Source organism: Pseudonaja textilis, chromosome 7 (assembly GCF_049901715.1).
Source record: "Pseudonaja textilis isolate UNSWEBS1 chromosome 7, rPseTex1.2, whole genome shotgun sequence".
In the NCBI taxonomy this organism is placed as follows: Eukaryota; Metazoa; Chordata; class Lepidosauria; order Squamata; family Elapidae; genus Pseudonaja; species Pseudonaja textilis.
This window is the reverse complement of record NC_141996.1, coordinates 11147529-11172244: the sequence shown is the minus strand read 5'-3', so window position 1 is coordinate 11172244 and position 24716 is coordinate 11147529. Positions and strand designations below refer to the sequence as shown.

At 41.8% G+C, this 24716-nt stretch overlaps 2 protein-coding genes and 1 long non-coding RNA gene across 8 annotated transcripts in view; 1 reads left to right on the top strand and 2 right to left on the bottom strand.

Moving 5' to 3' along the window:
• Positions 1-7998, bottom strand: part of DEUP1 (deuterosome assembly protein 1) — a 76926-nt gene extending 68928 nt beyond the window's left edge. Inside the window, exon 1 of the mRNA XM_087937032.1 lies at positions 7813-7998. Coding sequence (XP_087793158.1) covers positions 7813-7861 — 49 coding nt within the window. The 5' untranslated portion in view covers positions 7862-7998. The remainder of the gene's footprint in view (positions 1-7812) is intronic.
• The window catches only part of SLC36A4 (solute carrier family 36 member 4), a 49537-nt gene that overhangs the window by 700 nt on the left and 24121 nt on the right, over positions 1-24716 (top strand). Inside the window, exons 2-8 of one of the 6 annotated variants that reach the window (XM_087937035.1) lie at positions 8579-8723; positions 9555-9702; positions 13839-13953; positions 14088-14178; positions 16023-16111; positions 18497-18592; positions 22417-22501. In XM_087937035.1, coding sequence (XP_087793161.1) covers positions 9693-9702; positions 13839-13953; positions 14088-14178; positions 16023-16111; positions 18497-18592; positions 22417-22501 — 486 coding nt within the window. In that variant the 5' untranslated portion in view covers positions 8579-8723; positions 9555-9692. Of the gene's footprint in view, positions 1-8578; positions 8724-9554; positions 9703-13835; positions 13954-14087; positions 14179-16022; positions 16112-18496; positions 18593-22416; positions 22502-24716 lie in introns of all 6 variants that reach the window. The other 5 variants (XM_087937037.1, XM_026706830.2, XM_087937036.1 and 2 more) reach the window with 5 other exon arrangements.
• On the bottom strand, positions 460-6230 carry LOC148125243 (uncharacterized). The gene is made up of 2 exons (XR_015744257.1): positions 6070-6230; positions 460-1427 (listed from the first exon to the last, which is right to left on the bottom strand). It is a non-coding gene; the product is annotated as an uncharacterized LOC148125243 (long non-coding RNA).

Sequence of the window (24716 nt, the reverse complement as noted above, 5' to 3'; positions counted from 1 at the left end):
GGAAAAAAGGAGAAATTTTCTGACCGTGAGAACGATCAACGTATGGAACAGCTTGCCTTTGGAAGTTGTGAGAGCTTCATTCCGGAGGCTTTCAAGAAGGGACTGGACTGCTATCTGTCAGAAATAGTATAAGGTCTCCTGCTTGGGAGGCGGGGTTGGACTAGATGACCTACAAAGCCCTTTCCAACTCTGTTAGCTTGTTAAACTCCATCGATTCTCCTATCTTTTACAATCCCGGAAAAGATTGAAGGAAGTGACTTAACATTCCTCCCCCTTCCTTAGTTTTTTCTTCTTCTTGTAGCATATCCTAAATTAAGGGTATTTACACGGGCAAAACATGATCTCTTGAAAACGAGGGAGAGTGCCCCAATTGTACAGGCAAAATATTGTGTGAGTGGTGTCATTAGAAACAAGTTTGCAGTACTCTTCTGCCCCCCCCCCCCACACACACAACTGTGGCTTTTTCCCTGGTTATTTATTTTATTGGCTCATGAAGGATTCAGTGGAAAAATACAAGCATTTAATGGAAAGATGTCATCCCCCAGAGGTTTGGAAAATTTTGTAAGAGGCAGCTGAAAAGTAAAAATATTTTCCTTGGTAGCCAACCCACAAAGTCCAGCTATGTAGTGCTTTTTGATAGTGCTAAATCCCCTTTCTTTAATCATTATTGTCTGGGTATGTATTTTAAAAAGCAAAGGCTGAGTTGAGCAGGATTCCTTGCAACTTCATGAACTGGTTTTTTTTTTTTTTTTGCATCAAGGCAAAAACTGTTTGCCATTGCTTCCTACTATTCACCATGTCTCTCCTTTCTTTTTCCATTTCAAAGTACAGTAGTCCTCGTCTTATGACCACCGTTGAGCTCAAAATTTCTGTTGTTAAATGAGACAATTTGTTTAAGTGAGTTTTGCCCCGTTTTGTCTTGTCACCGTTGTTAAGTGAATCACTGCAGTTGATAAGTTAGGAGTCTGGTTATCCAGTGAATCTGACTTCCCCATTGACTTTGTTTGCCAGAAGGTCACGAAAAGAGATCACATAATCCTGGGACACTGTGACCGTCATAAATATGAATCAGTTGCCAAACCTCTGAATGTCGGCCACATGATCATGCGGATGCTACAAAGGTGGTAACTGTGAAAAACGGTCATAAGTCACATTTTTCAGGGCCATTGTGACTTCGAATGGTCACTAAATGAACTGTTGTAAGTTGAGGACTACTGTCCTTGTTTTCAATAGAGAATAGGGCTTCTCTGTCTTCCAAGTTTAGGAAACCCTGATCTAGAATAGGGAGCGGAAGAGATGCTTATCATAGTTATACCAGACTAGAGGAATTGGCTTTCACTGTAGAGATCAGGATTCAGAATGACCTCACATTGGGTCTACATCCAACAGGATAAAGTTCCGTGATGACCATGTGACAGCTCCTATACCTGAGTAAATAAAATTAAACATATAAGTAGTTTGAGAGCATTGGGATTGTGCATGTGAGAAGAATCTGGAAATACTACTTGTCAACTAACTCAGAAAGCCCAAGGAGCTGCTGATACAGTTCTATAGAGGAATTATTGAGTCTGTCATCTGCACCTCTATAACTGTCTGTTTGGCTCTGCAATCCAACAGGACAGACACAGACTTAAGAGGATAATTAAGACTGCAGAAAAAAACAATTGCTACCCACCTGCCTTCAATCGAGGACCTGCATACTGCATGAATCAAAAAGAGGGCTGTGAAAATATTTACAGACCCTTCACATCCCGACATAAACTGTTTCAATTCCTTCCCTCAAAACGGCGCTATAGAGCACTGCACACCAGAACAACTAGACACAAGAACAGTTTTTTCCCGAAAGCCATCATTCTGCTAAACAAATAATTCCCTCAACACTGTTCAACTATTACAAAGTCTGCACTACTATTACTGTTAATCTTCTCATCACTCCTTATCACCCATCCCCTGCCACTTGTGATTGTAGGACTGTAACTTTGTCGCTTGTATCCTTACGATTTATATTGACTGTTTCCTAGTATGATTTGATTGCTTATTGTATCCTAGGACCATCGTTAAGTATTGTACATTATGATTCTTGATTCTTAATGAGTGTATCTTTTCTTTTATGTATACTGAGAGTATTTACACCAAGACAAATTCCTTGTGTGTCAATCACACTTGGCCAATAAAGAATTCTATTCTACTCCTTTGTTCTTTTTAGTTGCCAGAAAAAGAGAGTGGGGGAAAACAAGGCATTCTTGAAATGCCTAATCACTCCGGTAGCCCAAAATGGTCGGAGCATAAGAAGGTTATTGGAGAGCATGATGGATGACTCCTGGAGATGGATGTGTCCCATTGGAGAAGTCACATCCAGGGGGTGGGGGAAAGACCAGGGTCAAGGGGGAAATGTATGATGTAATTTAGTATTGGCTGCACTCCTAATAAATCAATTTACTTTTCTCTGTGGTGCGGCTAGATTTGAATGAGGGTAGATTTGTTGGAGCCCTGACACGAGTGATCCAACCAACTGCAGGATCCCTTGATCCAGCATCTTAATGTGATCTTGGGCTGCACTCCTAGAAGCCCAGTGCAAAATAATTGTTCCATTTTCTCTGCGCTGATTACTCCCATTTTCACAGAGTACAGGGAGTCCTTGACATATGGCCACAGCTGAGCCCAAAATTTCTGTTACTAACGTGAGAAACAGACTCAACAGTCAGAAATTTGACAGAGTCATAAAAGTGAAGCAGCAGGCAGCTTATTGCATGTAAACTACATTCTTGCAAGAGTGGGTGGCTGATAGGTGGACACACCGAGGAATACATTTCTCCAACTTTTTATTCCTTCCGCCCAAACCACAAATCCCTCCCTGCAGCCCCCTTCGACAAAAACCACAGGGTTGCAATCTTACCGGAACGCCTGTTTCTCCATGAATTTCCCCATTCTTAATCTGTTTCCCCACTTTTTGCACAGTTCCCCTTTTTTCATACTACCTTTTGTCCCCTTTTAAAAACAATTTCTTAATCTATATTTCTTGTTTCCTTACAATCCTTGCAGCATAAGCATCATAAGTCGAGGCAAGCGATTCATATCTCCACTATATTATTAGACTGTGTAGTTAAAACTGTTAACTAATCTGCTTGACCAAACTGACTCACTTAACGGAATAACCGTTTTTTCCTGTTTTCCAGTCTTGAACTTTTTACTGTTAATGTCCCAATGTCCTACTGAACTTTTATATACCCACAACTCTTAAAAATGGCTTTCTTTGCAAAAACAACATTATCTCCATCAGTTTCTTACACTAAGTGAGACCCTTTTTAAGGGAGTTTTTCTCCCATTTTATGGCCTTGTTAAATGAACAAGTGCAGTTGTTAGTAACATGGTTGTGAAGTCAGTCTGGCTTTCCCATTGACTTGGCTTGTCAGTGTTGTGGTTTGCCGGCAGCCTGCGCAGATGGCAGCGGAATCGGACAGTGGGGAAGAACGAGGACCAGTCCGGGAGACTGGAAAGGACTCAGATGAGGGTCCTGCGTCCGATGTAGAGATGGGGCCAGGACTATCTGGGAGTGGTGTGCTGACTCCGGAGCCTCGGGAGTCTGGCAATAGTGAGGTAGAGGAACAAGGGGAGCCTGTTCCCAGTGTGCATGTGCGCAGAGCTGCTAGAAGGCAAGAGCAGCTGAGAAAAAGGGCAACTCGGGAGTAAGGCTTGGAGGTGATTGCCCCTCCCATATGGTATAAAGGAGGTGCAAAGGTAGAGAAACCTTTGCAGGAAGCAAGGTCATTCACTCTGTTCGGATTAAACCTTGAAGCTCTGTGTGGACTTTGTACTTCATTTGGGTTTTTTATAGTTCATTTGGCACCTTTGTTTTTGGTAGCAATTCAAAGGAGAGAAAGGTGGGTGCTTATCTCGAGGGACTGTTTGGAAATCATTGCAGGCTGGGAATGAACATAATTCCCAGCGTTGAAATAAAACAAGAGTTGTTTTAACTAAATGTGTGCTTAATTATGGGCTCAGGAAGCCTTGGTCAGAACAATCAGAAGGTTGCAAAAAATGATTGCATGTTCCCAGGACACTGCAACCGTCATAAATATGAGTCAGTTGCCAAGCATCTGCAATGTGCTGACTCTGTAAACCGCTTAGAGAGGGCTGTAAAGCACTACAAAGCGGTATATAAGTCTAAGTGCTGTTGCCATTGCTATCTGACTTTTGATCATGTGACCATGGGGATGCTGCAACTGTCATAAGTGTGAAAAACGGTCATAAGTCACTTTTTTCAGTGCCATTGTAACGTTTGGTAAATGAACTGTTGTAAGTCAAGGACTACCTATATTGCGTTTAGTTCTTCAAATGAGATACGGAGAAGCTACAGTGACAGCTGTAAAGTATCCGGAAGCCAGTTTTTTACATTGTTCAATGAAGTGGACATTTTTCACTTGCAAAAGAGAAGCCTTGAGGGCAAGGGTCTTCAAACATGGCAAGTTTAAGACCTGTGGACTTCAACTCCCAGAATTCCTGAGCTAATATGACTGGAGGAGGAATTCTGGGAGTTGAAGTCCACAAGTCTTAAAGCTGTCAAGTTTGAAGACCCCTGCCTCAGGGGCAAAATGACAGCAGATTACCGATACCTCAAAAACTGGCAGGGGAATTCTGGGTATTGAAGTCGACATGTCTTAAAGTTGCCAAGGCCAAGAAGCCCTACTCTAGGTCATCTGTTAAGATGCAAAATGGCATTGGACTGAGGAGGGAATCAGGATAAATCCACTCGGTGTTTCGCTCCAGATAAATGCATAACCGTTTTATCAGCTCCTTTTGGCTGCAGTTCAGCGAATTCAAATCCAGGAGGCTTTAGCATCCTCAAACCCACAGTTATCTGTCTTGTCCACTATGGTATCATAGAAGGCCTTGTTAAATACGTTAATGAGATCAAATAACACTTACATCCACAGAATTCCCTTGGTCTACTAAAATAGGCATTCTGTCTTGGAAAGATAAGAAGTTAGTCTCACACGATTTATTTTTGGCAAACTCGTTCTACTTGTATTGGCTTGCTTCTGAACAATTACGTGGCTGAATTTTAATTACTAACAAATTAAGCATAAATTATTCCCTTGAAAAGCACTGTAATAATAAACATCCCTGTAATTTAAAGGAGAAAAATAGCTGGAAAATGCTCAACGCTTTTTCAACAAATAATGAATATGCAGTTAGTAAAATCAATTGAATATAGGCCTTCAAGTCAGCATCAACCCTTAGAAACCACGTAGATAGATCTCCAGAATGAAGTTAGTAAAGCAGCAATGAATGGTTAATTCTTCCCAAACAAGCCAAGATCATAAGCTAGTTTTAAACTAAGGGTTATTAACATGCAGATCCTGATTTATAATCACGAGTGCAGATGCTTTATGAAAACTGCTGTTCTTAGTTTGCTACCTGCTGATGTGACCAAAGCAGAAGAATAGAAATAAATCGGATATGCATGCCAATTGCTTCTTCACAAACATTGACCAACAGTGTTTCACTTCATTTTGTTCTCTCTCGTCTAGTTCATCATATCATTTAGGCAACATTTGAGAATCCTGATAGCTACTTTGGAGCTGGATGCTTTAAAAAAATCCAGAAGACCAGAAGATATTCAGCATAATGATAAGCATCTCACTCAAAGCCTCCGAATGAAAATCCTCAAATATTTTATGCAGCTGCTGAACAGCATGGGAGAATAGTAGGGTACAGGTAGTCCTTGGTTTATGACAATCGGGTCCAGAATTTCCTTTGCTAAGCAAGGATCTTGTTTCTCCTATTAGTTTCTCCTGCTCATTGTTAAGTGAGCCGCACCCAATTTTTCAACTTGTTTTGCCATTATTGTTAAGCAAATCACTGCCCTTATCAAATGAATCACAGGATACTGAAGCGAATCTAGGCCACAAGGGTTGATCCCACGACCCCAGGACACTGCAACTGTTCTTAAACAGTAATAGCACTTAGACTTATATATACCGCTTTACAGTGCTTTATAGCCCTCTCAAAGTGGTTTACAGAGTCAGCATATCGCCCCCAACAATTTTGGGTCCTCATTTTACCCACCTCGGAAGGATGGAAGGCTGAGTCATGCTTGAGCCTGGTAGGATTCAATCTGCCAAATTGCAGTAGGTGTAGCTTGCAGTACTGCACTCTAACCACTGGGCCAGTTCCCAGTTCCCAAGTGCCCAAATTTTTATCATATGACTTGAGGATCCTGCAACAGTCATAAGTGCAAGGACCAGTTATAAATCACTGTTTTCAATGCCTTTGTAACTTTGAACAGTCACGAAATGAATATCTGATCTAGACAAGTCAGCATCCCAAGTCTTCAGTACCACCAGGAGTAATAGCAAACCAGGTGGAGAGCAGAACTGGAAATCACATATATTCGATCAAATAATTATCAGTGTTGATTTCTGCAATTATCAGATGTTCCTTTCAGAATCTGTCTTTAGAAGTGTTCGATTTCTGTTAAGTATGCGATGTTAAACGTACGGATTGTGATGACTAAGGATCAGTACCTGATCACTGGTTTAGTAACTGCGTTTACTTGTTGAACCAGTTGGGGAATTTGTATAAATGACACGTATGTGTAATCTTCCGTCCTTCCAGATTTTTCCACTGCTATCTCTGTGGTCATCCTTCTCTACTGGAAATTTCATCTGTTTTGGTTTTTCATGCCTTTGTGTAATTGCTACCAATATACTCCTTTACAACCTCTGTGGAGATATCTGGTTCAGCCCGAGAGATAAGAAGTTTTTTTTGTTTTTGTTTTTAATGACTCAGTTTTGGAGATTACCAGTTTTCAAGCTCTGCATTTCCTGAGCACTTTTATCCCTACTGGCCTATTTTCAAAACTTACAATTAAATTATTACTCTCAGGAGTAGCTTTCTGTCCTGACACCCAGGTTACATATTATTGTTTTTATGTACCTTTTTTTAGGTTTTAAGTTGGAGCGCACTGTTTTATTATGTTGCCACAAGAACAACAAGAAACACACACACACACACTGCCACAAGACTTTCGTTTTTTTTTAAAAAAAAAATAGCCCAGGTAACTTTCCAGAGAACATGAGTAAGCTAAGGATGCTTTTGAGTTCCTGAATCTTAGCAGCTTGCAATTGTATTGACCAGAGAAGTCAATGTTCTTCCACAGTGTTAAGCCGTAGTTTGCTTGAATGTGATTTATTAAACCACAGTTGGCTACCTTTGCACAATACATTGAGCCACCAATCATGGTTTATATTCTAGGCCCCACAAAATCAGCTAAGCCAGTGTTTTGAGATGTATAGACTTCGGTTGATAGAATTCCAGGGAATTCTGGGAGTTGAAGTCCATACGTCTTTAAAAAATTCCGGGGTTGAGAAACACTGGTTTAAGCCATCCCAAAGGTGCTTCTTCCAAAAGGCAATGTGAGTTTCTTAGTGTTTTCTTTTTCCTTTGAAAATGTTTCGCTTCTCATCCAAGAAGTTTCTTCAGAACTCAAGAACTGAAGAAGCTTCTTGGATGAGAAGCGAAACATTTTCAAAGGAAAAAAAAAAACCCAAGAAACTCCAGTTGTATTTTGGAAAAAGTACCTTTAGGACAACCATGACCTGGATCAGGGGTCCACAACCCCCAGTGGGACGTGGCCCCGTGGCCCTTTCAGAACCAGGCCGCAGAAGCACTTCTGCACACAGCGAGTGGGCAAGCATGCATGTCACTTGTGCAAATAGCGCTGCATGCACATGTGTGCTCACCTGCCACTTACTTGGAACCATTCCCTCTCTTCCCCCACCGCCAGTCCGCAAAGCTGGAAAGTTTGACCTGGATGATTGAGAATCTCCATAGAAACTGGTTTAAGCCAAACTGTCATGTCCCCCGTCGGAGCCTGAAACTGCAGGGGAAGATGAGCTGGAACAGGAGCCGACAGAGATCTAGGGGGCGGCAGCTCTCTTGGCTTTGGAGGAAACAGGGGAAGGGCAGGGCCAGTCCGGGCAAGACTTGTTAAGATTAGAAAGGCTTGCAGACAGGGAGGAGCAGGAGAGACAGAGCTCAGGCGATGAGCATGGACCACCCCCTCCTGATCCCAGAGCACGGAGAGAAGAGAGGGGGGTGAGAACAACGCAGACTGATCCTGCTCCCTTTATAAGGCACACCTGGGGCCTGAGATGTAAGGAGTTGCCAGTGGGAGGGGCATTTGTCAGGAACAAGTGTTGAATCTGTGGAACTGTACTCTGCCTTGGACTTGCCTGGTTTGCCTTCTTCGCTCAACTTCTTGCTCTGGTTACTGTTTTGCTCACCTTACTTACTGGACTACTCGCAGTCAGAGGCTGTTGAAGGGGCACGTGAGAGCTTTGTTTCAGGACTTGTAGTAAACGTTGGGACATTTGGGGGCAAAGTTGAAGTAATAAAAGGGAGTTAGATCTGTCCTTTGGCTGTGGCTACTTTTGTGCCACGTCCCGGGTCACCACATAAACACACAGAAATCCTACATTGTGGCTTAGCTTGTTGAATGAATCCAGGGATGTGGGATGAGTCTCCCTTCTACATACTCCATTGCTTGAGTATATCCGTTTTTTGTATTTTACAGGCTTGGTCTTCTGGAGCAGAGCAGCTCAGTTGCCAACCAATAAAAACTCTCCTTTCAGGATTGTGGCCAGTAAACAGAAGATTCCATCAAGCTCCACCCCCTTGTCTGCCATGTTCCATCAAGCCCCGCCCCCTGTCTAGAGTGGGTGAGGACTTTTTGCATTCAGAGCTGGTAACCATAGAAGCACCACTGTGTGACCAAGTCCTATTGTATGTAAGGGTCTGACTTCTCCTTATGGCGAGGAGATGTCCCCTTAACATGTGATGTTCACAGGTGCTGATGAGAAATACTCTACCGAGTTTATGTGTTAAGTCTAGAACAAGGGTGTCAAACTGGATTTCCTTGAGGGCCGGATCAGCATTGTAGTTGTCCGTGGGTCGGCCGTGGGAGGGACGGGACAGATGCCTCCTGCAGCACTCTACTGGCCAAAATGGGCCACGGAGAGGTGCGTGAAGCCCCTCCACCTCATTTTCAACCTCAACGGTCTTCTGCAACACTTTGCTGGCCAAAACGGGGCATGGGGGCGCATGTGGCAGCGCCGTGCCCCATTTGGACTGGCAGAGTGCTTCAGGAGGCCATCCAGGCCGAATACAGGGCACCGCGGGCTGCTCCTTTGCTATTTCCAGGATGGCCCCACAGGCCTAGATTTAAAGCATCCCACGGGCCGTATGTGGCCAACGGGCCTTGAGTTTGACACCCCTGGTCTAGAAGGAAATGAATTAGAAGGATGATGTGGGGTGAAGAAAACATAGGGTCAACTTATGTATGCTATATTAATTTAGTTTTGAGGGAAATAACTTGAGAAAATAACAGGGAGATCTGAAGGAGATGTTGGCACCATCATCCATAGGGGGCTTAAAAGAGACAAGATGGTACCTTAGGTTGCTGTAATATTCAATGTATATAAAAGGAACGGACCTTCCATGGCAATATAACAACTACCATTGTGTCCTTTTTTTTTTAAACCCTCTCACAGATGCCTCTGAATATCGAGATGTATAAAGGGGCAAAGGATAAGGAGTATATGGCTAGGAGTAGGATCTGAGAAACAGCTGGGGTTGAACTGTTTTGAATTCAAAATATCCTGCTTCTGGAGTGTGTGAAACTATTTCGGATGCAAAACGGTATTTTCAATGTAGATGCTTCAGTCTTGAAACCTGTTTCACACTCAAATGGTTCATACCCTCAAAACGAGATGTTTCAGATTCGAAATGCATGATCTTTTTCACCTTAATAATTAGGAGTTTTTTCTAATCTTTTCATTTAAGATCATTTTCTTTCTTAATTCCACACAATCAAACACCCGAAAGAATGCTAAATAAGGTTCTTATACAAAAATCCTAGTTTCCCGCAGGTCATGATTTTGTAAGGTAAAGAAATTGGTTAAGCTTTTTTTTTTAAATGAGATTTTTTTAAAAATCATGATTTTTGCAGAACCAAAGAAAAAGAACCCAAAGCTAATAAACAATTAAAGAGGAAAGAATCAAGGCAAAACAAAAAAGCTTTTTTAAAAAAAAAAGTAAGCTAGATGCTAACTGCGATATGCATGCACAAATGTGAACATTTTAGGCATCTTTTTCCATAGTTCTGTCCAAAAGTAAGGGGGATTTGTTTTTTTTTAAAAGCCACTTTCTTACGGTGTTAAGAAATTATATGGAAATGTCTATAAGTTATCAAGAATTGAATGTCACTTGAGGGAGACTTTCTTTTTTAAATGGGCATTATCTACGAAGAGGTTAATATATATAAAAGTATATACTACACTTCTCTCCCCAACAGATTCTACAAATGTTACAAGTGGCTTTTTTTATTTTAGTGAACTGTTTTGAGGTAAATTCTTGACAATTACCGAAACAGATTAAGTGAATCAGGACTCCCCATTGACTGCTCGTCAGAAGGTCACAAAGTGGGAATCGCATGACCCCTGGGGACACTGCAGCTGTCATAAATACGAGTCATTTGTCAAGGATTTGACTATTAAATCAAGACACCATAGGGAGGCTGCAATAGTTGTAAACGGCCATAAGTTGCTTTTTTTCAGTGCCATTGTAACTTTGAACGGTCACTAAATGAACTGTTGTAACTCATTGTAATTCCATTCATCTAATTGGAGTTAATTTTTTTAGAGTGCCACATTTGTAGGGACAGAAGATTCACAGAATGATGGAGTCTTATGTTGTCACAAAGTTTGGCGCTGGGACACGTATGTGGTGTAGCAAAGCACATATTAGGAGAAGGGTGGGGCTTGCAATACATTAAAATGCTACTCTGAAGTTCCTTTGAACCTCCTTCTCCACCAGATGCTGCTGTTTCTAGGATTTTTTTAATCCCCTAAAAATACAGGTAGTCCTCGCTTAACGGCTGCTCTGCTTAGCAACGATTTGAAATTAGAACAGCGCCAGAAAGATAAAAGTTGTGGCCATTCCTTGCACTTAACGTCACATGATCATCATTTGGGTCCTTTGCATCTGGTGGGGGTTTTATGAAGACCTTGGCACCCCATGCTCACACAATCCCCATTTTCGAACTTCACCGCTGGCTTCCAACAAGCGGAGTCAGTGGAGAAACTGGCAGTAAAATCACAAGCTGCAGTCACAGGATGCCTTGCTTAACGACTGCAGGTGACTTGTTTAATAACTGCAGCAGACATGAGGCCTTAAGTTCATCATCATCGTGTGATATCTCACTTTTTGACGACGTCGCTTAGTGATGGTCCCAATTTTGCTCGCTAGGCAAGGACTACCTATATGAATTAAAAGCATTTGTAATGTTTTTGCGTGGGGGGAAAAAGTCTTGTTTTTAACTGCTTCTGATGTTGATTATATTGCTTGCAATCATCGTATTTCTCCTGCATTAATAATTTATCTTCCATATCTGATTTTGGAGGGAATCTTTGATTAAAAAAATATCCCTCATATATAATTCATGGATATTTCTCCTGTTTCTTCCTCTTTCCTATCCCATAAGTCAGGGGTGTCAAACTCAAGGCCCACAGGTCAGATATGTCCTGCAGGGTGCTTAAATTTGGCCCGCAGGGCCGGTCTGGAAATAGCAAAGGATCAGCCCATTGTGCCTCAAAAACGGGGGGGGGGGAGGGAATGGTGCAGCCAAAATGGGGTGGGGGGGGGGCTGTGTGTGGTCCCCCACGCCCCATATCTGGCCTCCTGCAGTACTTTGCCAGCCAAAACAGGACACAGGGCCCCTCTGGAGAACCGGTAGTGGAAATTTTGAGTAGTTAAGAGAACCGGCAAATACCACCTCTGACTGGACCCACCCCCATCTATTCTCTTCCTCCCAAGTCCCAGCTGATCGGCTGGGTCTTCTTTTGTTGCCCTGCACAGGAGAACGGAGCTGGAAAGCAGGTTAGTGGGGTGGGGAGGGAATGGAGATTTTACAGTATCCTTCCCTTGCCACGCCCACCAAGCCACGCCACGCCCACCAAGCCACGCTCACAGAACTGGTACTAAATTTTTTTGAATACCACCACTGCTCCTCACCCCACCCTGGCCGGCCGGTGGAGGAGAACTACAATGCTGATCTGGCCCCTCAGAGAAATCCAGTTTGACACCCCCCTGCCATAAGTGAAGATGCCTGAAGAGGTGGAGAAAGGCTCCATATAATGGATTTCCCGCCCCTTCCCCCAAAACTGCAAAGAATCACCATCACTTTGAACTGCAAAATAAGTTTTTTTAAAAAATGAAGCAATTCTGCATTTTCATTTAATTACATGCTTCTTTTTTGATGGCAGCACAGCTATGTTATGGAATAAACTTAATTGGAAATTAGAAAAGGAGTTAATTTGGAGGGTTAAGGGGAATGAAGGATTGTTTATCGTGATTATTGATTATTTTTTTTTGGTATTACTGATTTTGCTAGTTTTACCTGCGACTGCTCCAATTCACACGCTTTGCTTCATGTTGCTCTTCTTATAAACTGCAAAGAATCTGTTTTGATTATAGTGGGTGTAAAATAATTAATACAGATAGTCCTTGATTTATGACCCTAATGGGGCCTGTTTGTTTTGGTCCTAAGTCGTGAAGTGGGTCACCCATGTGAATGACTCAATTTTACTACCTTTGTTGCAGTGGTTGTTAAGAGCGGCGTGGTGGCCTAGCGATGAAGCTAATCGCCTCCCGTTCAGAAGGTTGAGAGTTCAATCTTAGGTAGCGGCAGATGTTTCTCTCTCCTCAAGCACAAATAAAAAAAATATCTGCTGTGAACTCCATGTGGTGTTAGGAAGGGCATTCGGCCAGTAAACGCTCAGCTCCATCCATTCGCCCCAACTCTACTCCGAATTACTGAAGGGTTGAAAGTCGTAAAAGGGGAGCTACATTGGTTGTTAAGTGAACACCACAGTTGTTTAGTGAACCCCTTGTTCGCGTTGGGAAATTTTTGCTGTAAACGTTAGTTTATAAGCTAAAATCTTGTAAATTGTGATCATGTGACCACAGGATGTGGCAAACAATTGTAAATGCGGACTGATTGCCTGAAATGTGATCATGTGACCAAGGGGAGGGGCTGGCTACCAGAACTTCCGAACCAAGTTGTAACTAGCCCCGGGAAGGTCCATCATAACTTTGAACCGTCGTTAAGCAACCAGTCATAAGTCAAGGACTACCTGGATGTGCAAATCTTGACAAATAATTCTGGCTAAACCTTTCCTTAATGTTAGTTTGGTGTAACAGTTAAAGACACCAGAATAGAAACTGGAATAAGAAAAACTGTGGGAGCCATCTTCCCACACTGCCCTGGAATCAAGGGTGATTCAAAGGCATAACCAACCCCTCCCCAAACCCAAACTCTATTCCTCAATAAGGAATCATGTTACTATTCCTCAAGGAGTCCTCAAATTTGGCAACTTTAAGACTGGTGGACTTCAACTCCCAGAATTCTCCAGCCAGCTATGCTGTTTGGAGACCTCTGCCTTAAACTATCTTTTAACATTTAGGGAATCTCAAATCAATTGGATTTATGTTGTAAATCCCGCAAATGATAGATGTTTCCCACTTCATCCGTTACTCTACGAACCAAAATCAACTGCTTCGTTGACCTTAGGGGAACATAAAAAAAGGAAAACCCACAGCACTCATACAAAAGGAATTAAACTTGATTGGGAATCAGCACTTCAAAGCAGAATTAACCAGGGAAGTGATTTTATAATGATGACTTATATTAATGTTCTCATAAGAAAACTGAAGGTGTGCTGAAGATATTCTTAGGTACTATATTCAGTAATACAGAATGTTTTGTTTTAAAGTAGACCTGGAAGTAATGAAGCCTTTAATAGAAGATCAGAGTTCAGACGATGAATATGAGAATGATACAGATTTACTGCCGCCCGAGAAGAAATATCACCTTGATCAGGAGGGCATTACGTATGTACTCCATTCCCACGTATTTACAATAACCTCTTGGCCTTTTCAAGACTTCTTTAAGACTAGATGATTCACACACACACACATACATACACACACACCCTGATATTTTGTGTTTTTCTTTACATTTTCAGATTCGTTCAAACGCTCACTCACATCCTTAAAGGGAACATTGGGACAGGACTTCTGGGTCTTCCTCTTGCAATAAAACATGCAGGCATTCTGGTAAGTTTTAGTCATATCCCAGCTATGGAGGACAATAAGCTGTTAAGAGTTGACTGTTGAAGCCTGCCACAAAATGGCCGAGTTTGCATAACAAGTGAGGCAAATGGTGGGAGATTCAGCATATTAAGAGCTGTGGTGGTGCAGTAGTTAGAATGCAGTACTGCAGGCTACTTCTGCTGACTGCCGGCTGCTTAACAGGTCAGCAATTTGATTCCCACCGGCTCAAAGTTGAGTCAGCCTTCCATTCCTTCCAAGGTGGGTAAAATGAGGACCCAGATTGTTGGGGGCAATAGGCTGACTCAAACCACTTAGTGAGGCCTGTAAAGCACTATGAAGTGGTATATAAGTTTAAGCGCTATTGCTATATTGTAAGAACCCAGCTTTCTATATTCTGTGAACTGGGCCATTATATGAAATCAGAATATGGTTTTATTTATTTCATTGGGGGTAGATCATTAGGAAAAAAATATTTATTTATTAAATAAATATTTATTCATAAGTGAAACTCTGAATGGTGAAAACAGAGCACATACCATAATCCTAAGCAATTAAAAATCTAAGTTGAGCCTTGTAAAGATTCTCATTGTCACCATATCACCCACCCACACCCAATGGTGATTTGTAAGTTGAGGAGTATCTGTGTTGCAGGCTAATTCTGCCCACAGTCTGGAGTTCAATCTTGACAAACTCGAGGTTGACTAAGCCTTCCATCCTTCCGAGGTCAGTAAAATGAGGATCCAGATTGTTGGAGCCAATATGCTGATATTGTAAACCACCTAGAGAGTGCTGTAAAGCATTATGAGACAATATGTAAGACTAAATGCTAATTGCAAAATGCTAACATGCAAATGACATAAATCACTGTTGATCTGTTGTGTGCAAAGTCCTTTATATTGAGGTCCAGAACCTGTCATTTGAATGTATTTTACACTGGAACTGCAAAATACATCAAATTTTACAGTCACTCAGTAAGACAGTGGTAGAATTGGGGACAAGATTTATAGTTTTCCTATCCCATACTGAATTGGAACACCATGCAAACTATCATGCCCCTGTTGGAGTCTGAATCTGAGGAGGAAGCCAGACAGCTGACAGGGAATAGGAGTGCGGCTTCTTTGGATGTAGAGGAGGGGCAAAGTCCGGCTGGACAGAGCAGGGAAGAGATAGAACAAGGGAGAGGGAGTTCAGAGAAAGACCCAGGCCCACCCCCTCGTCATCCTAGGGCACGCAAGGAAGAACGGAGAAGAGAGCAATGTGGGTTGCATGGCTTACGGGGGAAGAAAGGGACCTGATTCCCTTCATTAGGCACAGCTGGGAAGACAGTTGATAAGAAAGGCAGGCGGCAGGCTGCTGGGAGCAAACGTGACTTTATCCTGTGTTGTTGTGACTTATCTGTGTTCCTGGCATCTTCCCAACTATGTGAGTTTTGCCGTGCCTTCAAGTCTGAAATTCTTGCTTCTGCCCTGCCAAACTAATTACTTCAGTTTGGCTTACATTTTGTGTTGCTCATGTTTTGGACTTACTTTTCTGCAGTCAAAGGCTGTTCCTGGGAGAGTTTTTCTCCAGCCAGAAGGTAACCTGAACATTGGGGGCAAAATTGGAGATAATAAAGGGACTCTTATTACTTAGCTGACTGTGTTGCCTTTGTGCCACTCCCCAGGTCTTCACACAAACATTTAAATCCAGAGCTTTTGTATTTTTAGGAGCCTACAAAGATGACAAAGGCATTGAGAGCTGGATACTTTGCAAATCTTCCAGTTCTGTTTTCTCTCATCACTGCAGAAAGGGGACGCACATTACCCTTTGTAAATTTGTTGCTAATCTTTGTTCCTTCTCCCATGCAGCTTGGACCAATCAGTCTTCTCTTCATTGGAATTATATCAGTTCACTGCATGCACATTTTGGTACGATGCAGCCAGTATCTATCTGTCAGGTTAGTATGTAGCTATCTTATTTTGTCAATGTCGCTTCTGCCGTGGAAATTAACCCGCCAAATATTACCGGCCTATATTTCTATGTGGGATATCAAGCTTTAGGGATAGACCCTTTCTTTGCAGCCTCTATGAAAAAATAAGCTACTGGCAGGTTGGATTTATGGGTTTGTTTTGTTTTATACTGTTTTGCTTTGCTATCGTGTGGATTAATGGACTCAAAGTGCCCACCATATTTCTGTGCTGGCTTGTAGAAGAGGAAATATTTTTCCCTCTGGGATTTGCTCATACAGAAGCCAAGCAGGCTGGCAGAAGGAGTTCAGGAGTCTGTCCCCTTCCCTCCAGTTCACTTGTATGGAATTCCTGATTACCAGCTTGGTAAATTAGAGAATTACACCTGTTATGTTTTTCTGGACTTTGTTTTTTTCTTTTTCTATCAAGCTATGTCTACTCTTGGGAGGATGCTTGCATTTTCTTGAGCGCTTTAGTAATGGCTTAACTTTGTCCAGCTTCCACCTCTCTCTTTCTCTTAATGGATTGGAAGAGGTCATCTGACAGCCTGGAGTGTGGTATCATTAATATGCTAATGATACCTGTTTATAAAACTCCATCCATTGCATGGAGATCTGAATGGGGAGAAACAGGCTTAGGCCGAATTTTACCAGGTAATTATGGATTCAGAAGCTAGTTGCGCCCAAAGATAGGTAGGTAAGTAGGTAGGTAGATATAGATAGATACATAGATACATAGGTAATTATATATACATATATATATGTGTGTGTGTGTGTTTTCTTAAGTTTTCGCGGGTACTTACATGTATGGTATTCAGCTTTGTTTGGGTATTTTCCCACGTCATTATAGGTGTGCTTTTAAAGTTGGAGCAACATTTTGGCAGAATCTCATCTGCCATCATCAGGCTTCTGTATTGTGTTCGTCTGTGAGTCAGTTCGTCCAGCTGTGAAAGTCTGACTCACAGACAAACACAATACAGAAGCCTGATGATGGCAGATGAGATTCTGCCGAAACGTTGCTACAACTTTAAAAGCACAACTATATAGTGTGTGGATGTGTATCAATCTATCTATCTATCTATCTATCTATCTATCCATCCATCCATCTACCCACCCACCCACCCACCCATTCATCCATCCATCCATCCATCCATCCATCCATCTACAGTATCTACCTACCTACCTACCCCATCCATCCATCCATCTATCTATCTAATAATCTATGCTATCCAGAATAATAGTCATTCCCTTTTTGAGGGAAAAGAATAATTCAAAAATGTGTTTAATGATAGATTCCCGTCTATCTATCTATCTATCTATCTATCTATCTATCTATCTATCTATCTATCTATCTATCTATCTCTATCTATCTATCTATCTATCTATCTATCTATCTATCTATCTATCTATCTATCTAATAATCTATTCTATCCAGAATAATAATAATAATAATCATTCCCTTTTTGAGGGAAATGAATAATTCAAAAATGTGCTCAATTATAGATTCTCTCTGGATCCATCCACCCACCCACCCACCCATCCATCCATCTATCTATCTATCTAAAAATCTATGCTATCCAGAATAATAATCATTCCCTTTTTGAGGGAAATGAATAATTCAAAAATGTGCTCAATTATAGATTCTCTCTCTATGCCATCCATCCATCCATCCATCCATCCATCCATCCATCCATCCATCCATCCATCCATCCATCCATCTATCTATCTATCTATCTATCTATCTATCTATCTATCTATCTATCTATCTCCTACCCAAACCTATCTGTCTGTCTCTCCTCTCTTCTCCTATTTTTGAATTGTCCATCTCCCTCAAAGAGGGAGGAGCAATTATCCTTCTGGATGGCATAGTTCTTCTCCACGTAGAGCTGACCTGCAACCTGGAGCTTCTTCTGCACTTAAGGCTCCTGCAAAACAGCAGATGGAAAGCCATAGCTAAGAGACCCTTCGTGTCCTTTCCACCTTGTGTGCCAGTACCAGACATCCTTGGGATCAAGAGACTTTACTCATAGTTTGTAACCTCACATCTGGATGACTGAAACTTGGTGAACAAGGGGCAGCCCTTGAAAACTATCTGCAACTTATTTCTGGGACTATCTGCTCTGCCTTGAATAAAGTCTGGGAGGGATCTTGCTGGATAATATTCTGTTCAGAGATTTTCCCAATGATGTCTCTCCCCTGTTGGTACTAGCCAGACTTCTCCCTCTTACTACGTACATTTTTGCTTTTAATCTTTTTATATCAATCCTGTGAGCTGCTCAGAGTCTCTGAAAAATTGCAGCAGCAAACAAACAACTCGGTCTTTTCCCACCCACCCCCAATTGGAAGAGAAATAATTACTTTTCTTGTTCTTGATAGATCGAAAATACCTTTCTTAGGGTATAGTGACACCATTAGCCATGCGATGGAAACGTGTCCCTTTCACTTTTTACAGAAACGATCATCCTGGGGGAGGTAAGAATTGTTTTTGCATGAACTCAAGTTATTTTATTTTTTTTACTTTTAATTATAAGAATACAACACGGCTCATTCATTCTACCATTACAGTTGTTATGCATATATAAATTTTACTTCACCATTTACAGTCCTCTTGTTTGATACATTGCTTACTCATTATTCTAATCATCATAGCTACTTATGTTCCGAACTTGCCTTCTTCTATGCAACCACTGATTGATTTTATTCCACATTTCATAGGACTCAGATTCCCCCTTGTTTTTTAATTTTAGAGTTAACCTGTCCGATTCTGCACAGGCCATAATTTTCTTTATTATCTCTGTTGCTGGCGGAATGCTTTCCTTCTTCCAGTATTGCACATATATTATTCTAGCCACTGTCAACACATGTACTGTTAGAGAAATTAAATCCTTCCTGTATCCTTCGGGTATTATTCCTAGGAGAAAAAAATCCAGCTTAAATGGAATACACTCTCTCACCATTTGTTCCACCGATGTCTGGATCAGTCTCCAATACTTTTTTTTTGCAGCATTGCAAAAAAAGTGAAAAAATGTGCCTGACACATCTTTGCACTTCCAACAATTTGGAGATAGACTTTTCAACAGTTTGGAAAGCCTTGCTGGTGGAAGATGCCACCTGTAAAACATCTTATAAAGGTTTTCCTTGTATGATGTGGCCAAAGCTATTTTCTTAGTGATGGTCCAAAGCTTTTGCCATTTAGCCAGTTCAATATGATAACTGAAATTTTTTGCCCATGCCATCATTGTTTCTTTTACATGTTCTTCCTCAAGTTTGTATTCTAATAAATTGCCGCATAATAATATAACTCCCATTCAGGCAAGCCAAATCCTTCTTTTTCTTTAGTGTCTTGCGTAAACTCAAGTTATTTGTTTAATGCAGAGAATTCTGCAGCCTTCAGGTTCTGCAATATCAGAGCAGAATGGGTCGGCCTGGCCTGAAAAATCCCCCAGTCTCTGTCCGAAAATAAAAATTCCAGCCAGGTTGCCATAATCAGAACGATCTATCTCCCCTATCCCCCGGAGGCCTAAGAGCTGCAGTTCTTACACAACCGGACAATGTCATGTTGGGAAGTTAGACCATATATATCCTCCTTTCCCTACCCCTGTTCTGTAGCTTTCCTCTGTTACCAAACAACCTCTCTGCAGCCCTTGAGACTAGACATATACACACAAAATGCCACCTGAAGGCAGTTGCTATGGATATGTAGTGGCTGGATAAACTTGATTTATTCAGCCAAGTATGTGTTGTGATTCACCGGCAGCCTGTGCAAGACAGCAGTGGAATAGGACAGTGGGAAAGAACGGGGGCTAGTCTGGGAGTCTGGAGAGGACTCAGACAAGGGTCCTGCGTCCGATGCAGAAATGGGCCCAGGGCCATCTGGGAGCGGGGTGCTGCCTTCGGAGCCTTTGAAGTCTGGCAGCAGTGAGGCAGCAGAACAAAGGGAGCCTGTTCCCAGTGCGCACATGCGCAGAGCTGCTAGAAGGCAAGAGCAGTTGAGACAAAAGGGGCGACTCAGGAGTAAAGCTTGGAGGTGATTGCCCCTCCCCTAAGGTATAAAGCTAATGCAAAGGTAGAGAAACCTTTGCAGGAAGCAAGGTCGTTCACTCTGTTCAGATTAAACCTTGAAGCTCTGTATGGACTTTGTACTTCAGTTGGTTTTTTTATAGTTCATTTGGCACTTTTGTTGTTGGCAGCAATTCAAATGAGAGAAAGGTGGGTGCTTATCTTGAGGGACTGTTTGAGACTCATTACGGGCTGGGAATGAGCATAATTCTCAGCGTTGAAATAAAACAAGAGTTGTTTGGACTAAGCGTGTGCTTAATTACGGTCTCAGGAAGCCTTGATCAGAACAGTATGGCCTATGGCTGTATATAAACCCAATCAGTAAGTTATGAATTCAAACTGATTAAGAACCAGCAGAAGTGATGTGATCCTCAGAAGCATTGCCAGTTGGATATATTTAAACTGCCTTAATCATTACATGCTGGAATGCAAGGGAAAGGGAAGACCAGACATTATTTGGCTTAGTTTAATCCTTGGCTTGTTGTTTAAGTTTGTTGATTAAGGAAAGCACTAATCTCACCACTTCTATACTCATAGTTCACAAATTTAAAATTACATATCATGGCGAGCCAAAGTTGATTATATGCATGATGGCTTAGCTTAGAGTTGGCAACCCACAATCCATGTTCAGCATCCCAGTGCCCCATTGCACCTCTCAAGAATTTTGCCAAGGATGCAAATCTGTTTTGCTACTTAAATCATCTCAACCCTGCAAAGTTTTGGCTCTTCCACCCTAGTGAAATTATGGTGGACAACCAATTAAATGTGAGCCAACAGTGTGCGGTGGCAGCAATGCAGTTCTAAATTGCATTAACAGAGGGATACAACCAAGATCAAGTGAGGTAGTAATAGCACTCTGTAAAGCTTTAGTAAGACCACACCTAGAATACTGCTCCCAGTTTTGGTCTCTATATTATAAACAAGATATTGAGATTCTGGAAAAATGTGCAGAGAAGTGTAGGGTCTCCTGCTTGGGCAGAGGGTTGGACTAGAAGACCAACAAAGTCCCTTCCAATTCTGTTAATCTGTTAAATCTGTATGGTGCCATCCGCCAATCCCCTCCTCCATTCAACAGATCTTGAGTAGGATTTTTTTTTAAGTGTAATCCTCAGTTGCAAGAAAGTGCTGTTCTGGTTCAGGCAAGATGTGACCAAATAATTCTAGTTGATACCCTGATACCCCATTGAATGCTATAAGTTCAAAATGGTTTATAACCTGCTTACCAAGAAAAGGAGATGTAGGTAGTCCTCACCTTACAACCACTCATAGTTAAGATAGACCTACTTGGGGGCTACTTAATGACCTGGATTTGAAGGTCATGTGACTGATACATTTTACAACCATGATGGGCAGGTTCCATTACATTTGTAAGTTGAGGACTATCAGTATATCATCATGTTCATTTAACGATCCCATAATCCTTTGCGGGGCGGAGTCTGGACAACTGAACCGGGCAAGCAGAATGTTTTCATGGCCAGATGCCCTTCCTGTCGCCAATGCCGAGTTTTGTTCAGCAGATATATTCTCAGTGTTGCCCAGAGAGAGAAATATCTGCCTCTACCTGGGATCGAACTCACAGCCTCCTAATTGTGAGGTGAGAGCTCCACCTCTAGGCAACCGCACCGCTCCTGAGGACTATCAGTATATCCCTATCTGGAAAAAATATTCAGAAGATGACTGCTAATAATTTTGAGAGAAGGTTAATCATAACCAGCATGTCACACTGAACATTATTTGCTTGTCAAGATTTTAAAGGTCTTTGAAGAGCATATAGTTGGAAAATACAATTACCCCCATATTTCTCTTTATTTAATCTAGTAGGATATATCCAAAATCTGAGAAAAAAAGCAATTGCATTCTTTCTACATAAAGGAATAAACAGGCTAAAAATGTTCTGAAAACACTCCAGTGCCATTAGCAGCAGAAAATCAAAATGCCAATTAAAATACTGCCTTCAAAATGCAAACCATTTCAATTTGGGTAGAATAGCTTGCACGAATCTGCTAATCCAAGGCAGGGTGAAATGAGGCCATTTAAAAAAGAGCATTAACTAATCCACTGGAGATAGAAGCCAGTAGATGGCATTAAAGCAAATTAGTGAGCACTGTTTCACAGAATTATCTTTGCAGGGCACCCCTTCTGATGCATTTGATGTATTTTCATGATTGTTGCTTTTCTGCATTGCCAAGGCCATAACTAACTTAAAAACTTATTTTTCCTCTCATTATGTTCCCTAGATATGTCGTTGACTTCTTCCTTGTGGTTACCCAGTTGGGCTTCTGTAGTGTTTATTTCGTATTCTTAGCTGAAAACATGAAACAAGTAAGTGCAACAACAAATATTGTTTGGATGTGTGTTGTGTTCTTGCTCATTTGTGGTTCTTCTTCACACTGCATTCCCCTTTAAATGTCCTTGACTGCTCTTCAGAAGCTCCCTGCTTTCTTAGAAAGGAGTAGCCCAAATTTCTAAAAGATCCATCATGGTTCTAACTGGCTCCCTTAGTTAGAATAGAATAACAGAGTTGGAAGGGACCTTGGAGATCCTCTAGTCCAAACCCCTGCTTAGGAGGAAAACTTATACATTTCAGACAAATGATTATCCAGTCTTTTCTTTAAAACTTCCAGTATTGGAACTTCTGGAGGTTCAATGATTCACTGATTCATTGTTCTAACTGTCAGGCAATTTCTCCTTAGTTCTAAGTTGCTTCTCCCCTTGATTATTTTCCACCCATTGCTTCTTGTCCTGCCTTCTGGTGCTTTGGAGCTTGACTTCCTCTTCTTTGTGGCAGCCCCTGAGATATTGGAACACTGCTATCATGTCCCTCCGAGTCCTTCTTTTCATCAAACTAGTCAGATCCAATCCCAGCAACTGTTCTTTATATGTTTTAGTCTCGAGTCCCCTAATCATCTTTGCTAATTGGTTTCCTTACTTCAGCCATACTTTATGTGTATTTTTGGGCATCCCATTTCCAGAAGGACACTTGACCGAAGCAGTTCAAAAGAGGTGACAAAGGCAATTCAGGGACTTGAGGACATGGTCTACGAAGGACCTGCTGGAAGAATTTTGGAATGTTTTAATTTGAAAAGGAGCTACGGGCAGACATGATAGTTGTGCTTAGGTAGATAAAGATAAGCTCTGGACAAGACAGCCAAGAACTGTTCTGCATGGCTACAGAAACTGGACCCAGAAATAATGAGTGCAGGCTGCAGCTGCCTATATTGTGTTTAAATATAAGGAAAAACTTTCTGGGGACATGAAGGTGAATATACGTGTCACAATAATGTTTCAGGATCCAATCTAGGTTGGTCACCTGGACTAGAGGTTGTCTTCCAAGCTTTCGGATTTGTGGTGGAGCCCATCCTCAGGGAACTTCTCTCTAGCAGAGTGTGTGCTTTGGGCTATTCACTTGAGTGGCATTTATATGGTGCCTGGTTGCTTTTTTTCTGACCCACGCCCTTTTCCAACAAATCAAACACAGCTCAAAAGGAAACAGAAACCCTGTAGTGCTTTTACAAATAATTAGCTGTGATAAGCACAAGCCTTGCCAAACTGTGCGAGACTGCCAAAAGATAACAGACAAGAAATAATTTGCAATACAAGAATCTTCAAATACAAACTCAGGACACTGGAATGTCCACGAGGCTGGAGTTTCAAAACGTCTTTGCCTTCTGCAAAGTACGTTCGTTTCACAGCTGGCTTTTATCTTCTTGAAGGAGGGGCCATTACCTTGCAGCCTTACTCCCGAGTTGCCCATGCTGTTGCAGCTGCTCTTTCCTACGAGCAATCCTGCGCGCACGCGCACTTGGCACAGGCTCCTCGGGAACCACCTCATCGCTGTGGCCAGCCCCCACAATCTGTGAAGGCAGCAGTCCACTCCCTAATGGTCCTGGCCCCTCATCTGAGTCCTCACTCTCCTCAACTGGCCGCACCTGCTGCTGGCTAACCATAACAGCTTTTTAGTTGTTTATTGGGGTGTGATTAAGTTGTTACCTTAACACTTTTTGCGGGATGGTCAGGTTATGGAGGTTGTGGGTTCTTGATCTGTTGGAGTATTTTAGTAGAGTCTGAACAGCCACCTCTCATGGATGGTATAATTGGCTTCCTGTGCATTATAGAGTGTTGTACTACGTCAGTGTTTCTCAATCTTGCAACTTTAAGATGCGTGGACTTCAACTCCCAGAATTCCCCTAGCCAGTATGGGTTGCCAAAATTGAAAAACACTGGATTAGATGATACTTGTAGTTCCTCCAACTCTATATTTTTATGATATGCTTTTCTTACATGTATGTAAGAAAATTAGTCTGGATAACCAATTATTGATCATGATCAATCTCTTTTTATATTAACATTTGTAGATCTTACTCAGAACTAAGAAAGCTTGTCTTCTTTGCAGTGATCCTTTTCTGCTGTTTGGCACTCCTTCATGATTTTGTCATGTTCCCTTCACATATTTTGCCACAGTAGTTTCCAGATTTATGGTTTTCCAGAGGTTGACAAGCAGAGAAAAGCAGGTTTATTTTGCTCACACGTAACACTC